This window comes from Brassica napus, chromosome C7 (genome assembly GCF_020379485.1).
Source record: "Brassica napus cultivar Da-Ae chromosome C7, Da-Ae, whole genome shotgun sequence".
Lineage (NCBI taxonomy): Eukaryota > Viridiplantae > Streptophyta > Magnoliopsida > Brassicales > Brassicaceae > Brassica > Brassica napus.
The window spans coordinates 41,123,762-41,133,761 of record NC_063450.1 but is presented as its reverse complement, the minus strand read 5'-3'; the positions used below and the strand labels follow the sequence as shown (position 1 = coordinate 41,133,761).

At 35.2% G+C, this 10,000-nt stretch overlaps 1 protein-coding gene across 1 annotated transcript; it reads right to left on the bottom strand.

Moving 5' to 3' along the window:
- Nucleotides 1-1,817: 1,817 nt before the first annotated feature.
- On the bottom strand, nucleotides 1,818-9,147 carry LOC106409557 (putative ABC transporter B family member 8). The gene is made up of 9 exons (XM_048762177.1): nucleotides 8,495-9,147; nucleotides 8,028-8,082; nucleotides 7,746-7,924; nucleotides 6,500-6,957; nucleotides 5,586-6,132; nucleotides 5,333-5,512; nucleotides 3,665-4,960; nucleotides 2,739-3,151; nucleotides 1,818-2,230 (listed from the first exon to the last, which is right to left on the bottom strand). The coding sequence occupies exons 1-9, from the start codon at nucleotides 8,750-8,752 to the stop codon at nucleotides 1,864-1,866; spliced, it is 3,753 nt and encodes a 1,250-aa protein (XP_048618134.1). The 5' UTR covers nucleotides 8,753-9,147; the 3' UTR covers nucleotides 1,818-1,863.
- Nucleotides 9,148-10,000: the final 853 nt, after the last annotated feature.

Here is a 10,000-nt window from a genome sequence, read left to right as displayed (position 1 = left end):
GAACTTATGACATGTTTGAGAATTAACCCGATACTTACCACTAGACTACGCCAATTCATATTACTTGTTACACAAACACCTGCTTATATATAAACTAGAGTCGGCCCGGGCTACGCCCGAATTTTTTATTTAAATATTATAATCATATATTTATGTTATTTTGATATATAAATATTATATAAATATAAGTAGCTAGATAATTATAAAATTATAAAATTATTTTTAATTATTTATTGTTTTCTGTCTTATGAATTTCAATTAACCCAATTTCTTACAATAAATTTTTTTGTTGATTTATTTATTGAATGAAACTTGTGTAGCTTAAAATCATGCATGCATTTAAGCTGAATCGAATCTAAACTAAACCGAAGTAAATTCGGTTATGTTATGTCGTTTTTCTTTGAAACAAAAGGCTCAAAAGAAAAGACCCAATGAAAATTGAACGCATTGCTTCCTGTCTATTTTCCTTTTAAGTTTAAAATATGTATCTCATATCTCACCAACACTCATGTCTCTGCGCGTGTATGCCACTTCCATTCATGTTAATTCTCAATAACTAATTAAAAATGAAATAAAAACATTTGACTGCTTCCCTTATCTTCTTATGATTCTTTCGGAGCAATCTTTGCTTTGATAATATCTATATTTCTTTAGACAAAAAAAAAATATATTTCTCTCTTGATCGAGTCATAGCGGAACTGAGAAACCGATATGATTTACTTGTCACCGCTTAAACTGTGGTATTTTTTTATTAATTGGCTTGATTTTCTTTTTTAACCTCTTCAGTGTTATTGCTCATCATCCTCGTCCCTCTACCTCTTCATACTCTGCAAAACTCATCGCCAATAATTTTAAACTCTTGAATGTTATTGAGTTACCGGAGGTGGCGGTGAAATGAACCGTTACCGTTGATATCGCCTCCAACCAAGGCGAAGTCAGTAGCATCCATAAACTCACGGTACGCTCCTTCTTTTCCTTCTCGTTTCCAAAGTTTCAGTCTTTACATATGTTTTCATTATAGTGGCTATCTCTCCGTATTTGGAAAATATCACGGTGTGAACAAAAATCCCACTAAACTGTAAACAATTATGAAACGCAGCAGCCCACATCAAAAGTTAATGAAACGATGAGTTTAAGGCAAAGAGGACATGTGTCACACTCACAATCAGCAATTTTATGACGTGGCGTCATGTGAGAGAAACAAACATTTTTTTTATATATATAGATGTTTTTAAAAATCAAAACTAAACTCAAAATTAATCCCCGATTAATTCCCGATTAATCCCCGATTAATCTTCCATTTTTACATTATGCGCTAGGCCCAACCCAAACGTACAGATAACACCTAGCGAATTTTGAACATGGGATAAAACTTTTTAAGAGTGAATTATCTATAGATATATTTTTTTAAGAGAAATACTGATTTATTCTATTTCAAAATTAAAATTTATTTAAAGGCTAATCTATAACAGACAAATTTATTTTGATGAAGATTTATGACGGTTCTATCTACCCCACATTTTTGTAAAAAAAATTCTGCACTAATACGTATGATTAATGATAAATCACATATATATTCTGAAATTTGAACATTTGGATCACATATATATTCTGGAATTTGAAATCCAAATGTTCGGTGTAAAAATACTAAAAAATTCTTGATCAAAAGACTTTTTGTTATATATTTAGAGGTTATACAGTGATCTTTACTGTATAAGTTATTGGATATATTATGATACATTTAGTATTTAATTTCATATTAAATACTACAACATAACTTTATTTAGTCGATACTGTTCTTATTCAGTCGACCCTTGACTTTCTTCTGTAGAAAGTCCTTGACTTTCTTCTGTAGAAAGTTCTTCAAGATTTGAGATCATGAGCATGAAGAAGTCTAGAGAACTGGCCTCCCATGTTCTTCAAGCGGTCGTAGCTACCTGTCTCCACTACGGTTCCATCTGCAATTACTGCAATGCGGTCCAATTTCTTCAGGGTGTTGAGGCGGTGAGCCACAACTACAGTTGTCATCTTCCGGCTAGCCATGATCCGAGCTAGAGCCTCCTGAACAGCCTGCTCTGAGTCAGAGTCTAAGGAACTCGTAACCTCGTCAAGTAGAAGTATCACAGGGTTTCTGAGAAAGGCTCTAGCGATAGCTAGCCTCTGTTTTTGACCACCTGATAGTTGCACTCCTCTTTCTCCACACTCCGTTTCATATCCTTCCTCCATTGCCCTTTATAACAAGAAAAACAAAAGCAAAAAAATCACTAACAATATAACTGAAGATGGTTTATTTAGGTCTTTCAACAATTACATTCACATATTCATAAGTCCATAAGTTTTGGACAGCTAGAAAAGTAATACATTGATTTGTGAAATTTTGTTCAAATCGTGCTTGTAACCGGATCTGAATTCTAGTTTTTAGGGTTGAATAAAATTTAAATTAAAAAAAAAATTGTACAGCTGGTTCTGAAATTTTGGGAATATACATACAGTTTAATGAGAGCTTTAACAAAAAAAAATTAACAATAATTTTAGAATTTATGCTTATAAATTCTTAAAAGTTTTGGGAACATAGGCCTATGTTCAGAAATCAGAACTGATGTTGGTTTTGGATAAAGTGTACACTTCATGAAAAACCCTAACCCTAAACTAGTAAGAAACAAGAAATGTGGATGTAATACTTGTCTACTCATTTCTATGACTTGTGTTTTAGTACTAAAAGGAAGAGTTATACTTACGAGATGAAATCATGTGCATTGGCGGCTTTAGCAGCCTCCATAACCTCATCCTCAGCCGCTTCGGGCCGTCCAAGCAAAATATTCTCTCGGATACTTCCTGAATAAACAACTGGCTCTTGGCTCACTAGTGCAGTATGTTTCCTGTACCATTTTATATCTATTTCTCTCAGATCTACACCGTCTATTTTCACACATCCCTTTTCCACGTCATAGAAGCGCTGGATCAAAGCGATCACTGTTGATTTCCCGCACCCTGATGTACCGACCAAACCAATGCTTGTCCCAGGCTTGATGTCTAAGGAAAACTGTTGGAGCACTGGAATACTAGGCCGGTTTGGATAAGAGAAATCAACCTTCTTTAGCTCTATTCTCCCGGTTATTGCCTCAATCTTTGCTCCATGGTTTGTATTGTCCTTCACGTATCCATGACAAAATAAAACTAGTTTATTGCATCATATATTTAGAATAATTCTGAGAAATTATCTTCAACGAAGTGTATGAAATTATTACGTGTTGATTTTATGAGTGATTTTAATTTCTTGCAATAATAAAAAGATACATTTATTTACCGGTTATTCTTTTGAGGTTTTAAAAAACCAACTTTAGTAATTAAAAATAAACCCGGCTTCAGCAAAATGAAAACTTTTTGACAGCGAAAGGGAGATCTGTATTTATATGAAATCAAAAATCTGTAATTATATGTTCATAATTGTAATCATTCATTTACACAATCAATAAACAAGTTTTAAAACGAATATTTGTATATCGATTGGGTTTTGCTTTATTCAATTTTTAATTAGCAGAGATCACAACATTATTATGTTGTTATTAGGCTATATTCATATCTTGTATATATACGGAATAAATAACAAGAAAACTCTATGTATAGAAAATAACGAAATGTTAATGGGTTGTTAGTATCTTACTTGAGCTGAAGGACGGTCAAGTATTTTGAAGACGGAAGATATGACGGCTGAGCCCTTGGCAAGGTCAGAAGTCATGCTTCCTGCTTCCGCAATAACCTTACCGGTGCTAACCAAAACAAAGAACGTCTTGAACACATCCCCGGCAGAGATCTCTCCCTTTTGAACCAACACTCCTCCATACCAAAAGTCTAACGCCCATGTCATGAAGGTTAGGCACTGCGCCGATCCCATCCCAAACCCTGCGAGCCATGCTGCCTTCTTACCCTTTCTTCTAGCCTCATCTTGAGCCTTATCAAATATCTCTATAATCTTTTTCGTTGACCCTAAAGATGTAACAATCTTGTGGTTGTAAACAGCTTCTGATGCAATGTTTGAGCTACGGTTTTGCGCATAGGCGTAGTTACGGGAAATGCTGGTGAGCAACACTTTCTTTGTGTAGAAGCAAAGGACGGAGAGAGGCTGGACAGCTATCATGACCAACGCGAGTTTCCATGCAACTAGTAGACCAATAACCATGGCGATTAGGACACCTGAAATGGTCTGGACAAGCAAGGAGATTCTGTCTGATACTATAGACTTCACAGTGGATGCTTCATTACTAAGCCTAGAACAAAGCTCACCGCTAGAATTCTCTTCCACATCAAACCAGGCCGGTTCAAAGGTGAAAATCTTTTCAAGCATCCTCAAACGAAGTCTTTGCATTAGCCTTTCACCCATCTTGGCAAAGCTGTAATGCTGAATGAGATTAAGGGTCATGGAGATAAAGGTGAGGGAGATAAAGATTAAGGAATAAATCCGGATCCTGTCCTGCATTTGCTTTGAGCTTGTGGCGAAAAAAGCAGAGATCATACCGCCTATGTTTAAGGCGTAAATCGGTTGGATTGCACCAAATGTTGCAGCTGAGATGCAGCCGAAGAGAGAAGACTTCCACTCAGGGGAGACCAAAGGAAGAAGTCTAGTGAAAGAAGTGGAAGGGAGGTTATCATCAGGTTCTGCTGCGTGAATGCTCTCGAAGGGGATAGGGGAAGCAATGAGATCAGGTGTAGACCTAATGCTTAGCCTACTGAAACTGTTCCTGGCGGACCAGTATTGTCTCCCCTCAGGAGTTTTGACACCATCTTGAAGATCTTGTCGATGTTCTTGGCTGCTGAATTGTCTTTGAATGTTTATGAGTTTTGCATAATGGTTGTTCTTGGTCATCAAATCTTCATGAGAACCCATTTCTTTAACGGAACCGTTTTCTAGCACAGCAATGAGATCCGCTCCTCTAACTGTTGAAAGCTTATGGGCCACCACCTATTTTCACAATAGATGGATTTCGTTACAAAAGAAAAGGCATATTATATAGACCATGACATGTAGTCTACTGAAACTTGTATTAAGGTTGTTACTGTATCACCTTGTATTCAAAGTGAATTAAATCTCGATGTATTAGTAAAATGACACATTCATTAGGCCATAAGAAAGTAAAGGGTTATTAATTTTTCATTCTCACAATCAATATGCATACTCTACAACGGATATTTGATGTAATAGAGTTCACATTCTATGTTTCAAGTTTTATTCGCTTTTGTTCAAAACACATATGGAGCGTTCACATTCTATTTTTTTAAGTTTGATTCGCGTTTGTTCACAGCACATATGGACTTTGAGAGTGGTTTCACGTACCAGTGTGGTTCTTCCAGCTGCTACTTGATCAAGTGAAACTTGAATCAATGTTTCAGATTCTGCATCTAGTGCACTTGTTGCTTCATCTAAAAGTAAAATCACTGGATTTCTAATGATCGCACGTGCAATTGCAATCCGTTGCTTTTGACCTCCAGATAAAAGTGCCCCACGATCACCTATCTGTTTTCATGTCATTGTTAAAATAAAATACACAAGTCTATAATCATGTGAAGCAAATAACTATAAAACACACCTGTGTCTCATAACCATCTGGAAGTTGTGTAATAAAGTCATCAGCATTTGCAGCCTTGGCAGCTGAAATGACTTCATCCATCGATGCATTATCTTTCCCAAACATAATATTTTCCTTGATGGAGGTCCCAAACAAAGCATGGTCTTGACTCACAACACCAATTTGTTCTCTCATCCATTTTAACTGAAGAGTCTTTATGTCAAACCCATCGATCCTCACAAACCCTTCTGTTGGATCATAGAACCGTTGCAGCAATGCGATCACTGTCGACTTACCACATCCACTAGCTCCCATAAGAGCTACGGTTCTTCCAGCATCTGCTCTGAGAGTGAAGTCCCTGAGAATAATAGATTTTGGACGAGAAGGATATGTAAAGGTTACATGCTCAAACTCTACTCTTCCCTCGATCTTTGCATTTGGTATGAACCCTTTAGTCGTATCTTCACCATCTATCTCTGGAACTCTATCAATCCTTGAACATATTCTAGCTGCTGCAACTGAAGCCTCAGAGAAATATCTGATCTCAGTAAGTGCCGTCCCTAGAGAACTACATCATTTATTCATTCAACAAACATGTTGTGAATAAACGCGAATTAAAAAAAAAAGAAAGAAAGACAAGAACACTTTAGAAACACTCGAGTCAAATACCTATTCTAAGGTTTGTATATTGATTGTGTAAACTAATAATTTACAATCTTTTTATCCTTCAGAAAATTTTCCTTATTTACTAATAGGTGTGTTTCTAATCCTAAAAGATAGTAAACGAAATGTGTTTTTTTTACTGGTGCATTGAGATCTAAGTCACTCTAGAATCGACAAAGCACTTACGGTTTGACTTTTTTCAGTGATAATTATTTAGAACGGAGAGATAACTCTCTTGCGATATGAGAATATGCAATTATTCACTTACTTACAGGCCACTCAAAATGAAAGAGATCCCAGCTGCGTAAATGCGTCCACCGGTTTCTTGTTTGTGCATCACCAACCTGCTTCCGTACCACGCAAGAAAAGCCCATATGGTGAAAGAGATCCCTGTGCTTCCCACGGCTAAACCTTTGGCCAACCCTTGCTTTAGCCCAAGCTTCTTGTGTCTTTCCAAGATCTCTGAGTAGCTCTTGATGATTTGAGTCTCAGCCGTGAATGAAAGAATGGTCTTGATGGAGCTTAGAGCTTGTTCCACGATTGAGTTTGCTTTGGCGTATTCATTGTAGGATTTGTTAGATAAATAAACAAGGTATTTGCCATAGATCAACCCTGGGATTAGAAGAAGAAGAAGTGATGGGAGGGCTACTAGGGTTAATCTCCATGAGAAGTATGCCGCAAACACGAGGCCTGTAATGAAAACTGATGTGTGCATCAAGAATATGGGCACCTGAGATTATAACAGCAGAATTATAACTTTCTTCAACATGAAATATATAGTATTTAAAAATAAGAAAGAAAAATGTTTAAACAACTTTTTTAATATATATATATATATACAAAAGTAATGTCACTACAGTTACTATACACTTTGCATGATGATGTAACTTATTGACGATGTCAGCATTTATTTTTAAGTTAGGTCAAGTAAATTTGCCGGATGGGTTAAAATATTGACAAGTTGTGTAACCAAGAAAAGGCATGCAAGTTTCTAGGCTTTTGCGATTTCGATAAGAAAATTTTGAAAAAGACAATAAATATAATAAAATAAAGATAAGATAAAACGAAAAGCTTATATTTTTTATTATATTTCTCTTAGTGGAATTACCTTTACTATACATTGATATAATTAATATTTTACATATACAACACATAAATTAATTATTTCAACATAAATTGTAGTTTTACATGTTTATTAACTCTTTCTAAACCGGGTATTTTCGTTGGATCAACCCTGGGATTAAGAGAAGAACAAATATTACGTTGGCCGGTGGCGTTTAATCTCTGAAAGCTTTAAAATGGATGTTCTTCCTAAATTTTCAAAAACTCTTCCTAAACGTAATTTTGTGGTGTTTTATTAATTAATACTAAATGAGCGGTATATTTTGAACTAAGACTTATCTTTTACAGTATTTTAGAATATTTTTCTTTTATGTTTTAAATCTTAAACGTCTGAATTTATATACTTAGAACAAAGCTGATTAACCATCTAAGAAATACTTTGTCAGAATTTGATACCTTTTCACTAAGAAGTTGTTGGATGAGAGAAGTGTCAGTGGAAATGGTGTGAATAATTTCAGAAATGGAAGCATCTTCTGATTCAAAGAAAGAAACTTCTTGTCGGAGAACAGCTTTAAGATATGTTCGACGAATCTTCTCAACTTGTCTCTCGCTTGTTTTGCTCCAACAATAGCCCTCTGCACCCAAATAATACATTTTAACATATTTTCTTTGAGAACTTATTTGTAGAGAACTGTCGACAAAAAAAACTTATTTATAGAGAAACTATCTTGATATTACCCATAAATGCCACTCCCAGGATAGCCAGTCCCAAGTATACAAAGTATAAGCTGCACTGTTTACAACAAACTCATTAATCTCGTGATCAGATGTTTTAAGAAAATCTGATCACACAAGGATACATATGTTGGATCATTTTGACATCGAGTAGAATCACTTGAACTGCATATCACTTTAGCGATTAAAAATTTCTTATATATTAACAAGATTATTTGGATCCATAAAAACGATGAGAAGAGTTCATTTTTCATTTTGTGATCTATACACGATGTCAAATTTAAGAATTTTTTTCATATAATAAATACAAAAAAAAAATTGATCTAGTAACAAAATCAACCGACCATTTGTCTTTTGGTTTCCCAAGCGCCCAACTATATTTATTTGTGAGCAGATCTCTTGTCACAAGTCCACCAAGGAAATCAAACTTGCACACGGTGGATTTTTTTATGAATTGAAAGATGACTAACCTTCTGAACCTCGTCCTTGAAAGTATGAGGATTGTGTTGACCGTAGCCCAAGCTATTCATGATCTTGCTTGCGAACACTAACGCCACATTCGTGGACATGCCATCTCCAATGGCTCCCACCGTACCAAGTACCATCAGAACTATATCTATCCAATCTGCGAACCGAAATATTACATGTATGTTACAACTCGATTTAGATGAAACTGGCTCGGTTTTCTCTCGAGACGCCATCTTATTTTTTTTCTTGTAATTTCTCATATAACATCGACGAGGAGAATTGTCTTATTTATAAGAAGAGTGAGGTTAGTGATGGTTAATGGACGTGCTACAGGAGCTTTTGTTTTTACTTGTTTTAACAATTAAATATCATTGCCTTTATTTGTGGGGCGTGTATATAGTTAGGTATTCTTTAATATGTCTTTCTCTTATAGTTGTTGATAATTTTATTTCATCACATGCATATTTCATTATGATATTTATGTTTAGTACATACAGTTATAATATTTGATAAATTCTTTAGAGAAATCTGACAACTTAACACTTATCTGTATTTCTATTTGTGTCCATCACTTATTTATGTTGTTTTTTGTTTAAATCACTTATTTATGTTTTGAAAACGTGTTTTGTATTTAACATTTTCTCAAATATTAGCTATACTCTACCCCCTTCTTTGTAAGACTGAAATCACAGCGAAAAACCACTAACGATATACTACTAATTATGCAGCAGACTAATGCATTTTTAATTTTCAAAAAAAAACAACGCTTTTCGAAAATGAAACTGCATAGTTCTAAACTGCTACTTTGATATTACATTGAACAAAAGAAAAACATAAAGACTCTAGGAGATTGCATTGATAAAACAACATTGATGTTGATGTTGTATCAACCTCCTCAGAAACCTTCTATTACGGAAATATCTATCCTTTTGCCATTAAAAAAACTTGGAAGTTACTATGTTAGATAAAGATTGTATTTATCTAGGATATGCATTAGACCTTAAGAGATAAATATGTATTGAGATATGATAAGCTTGACATCCGATAAGTCAGCTATCGACAGTTTGTATAAATACCTTTGTAAAGTCATGAATAACAACGACACGTTTACTAATATTCACATGGTATCAGAGCTAAAATCTATCAAACAATGAGTGATTCTAGTGATAATTTGAAGGCTTTGGTTGGGAAGCAAGGAGATATGGTTAAAATGTCACCATACACGTTGTTTTCATCGGATAATCCAGGTTCGATGATTACATCTGTTCATCTGAAGGGGGACAATTACAATGAGTGGTCGATGGAGATGTTGAATGCACTCCGTGCCAAGAAGAAGAGTGGGTTCATTGATGGATCACTTTCGCATCCTGCAGAAGGCGATGAGAATTTGGAAGCGTGGTTGAGTGTGAACTCGATGATTGTGGGCTGGATCCGTACGTCCATAGAGCCTCGTGTCCGGTATACCATAACGTTCATCACTAATGCGCAGAAGCTCTGGGAAAACTTGA

Bases quoted from the DNA above. Each gene is read 5' to 3' on its own strand.
- LOC106409557 (XM_048762177.1), bottom strand. From the start codon at position 8,752: ATGAGAAATTACAAGAAAAAAAATAAGATGGCGTCTCGAGAGAAAACC. The intron at 8,083-8,494 runs GTTAGTCATCTT...TGTTGTAAACAG, and splicing joins TCAAGGACGAGGTTCAGAAG to TGCAGCTTATACTTTGTATA. The intron at 6,133-6,499 runs GTAAGTAAGTGA...TAAATGATGTAG, and splicing joins TCTTTCATTTTGAGTGGCCT to TTCTCTAGGGACGGCACTTA.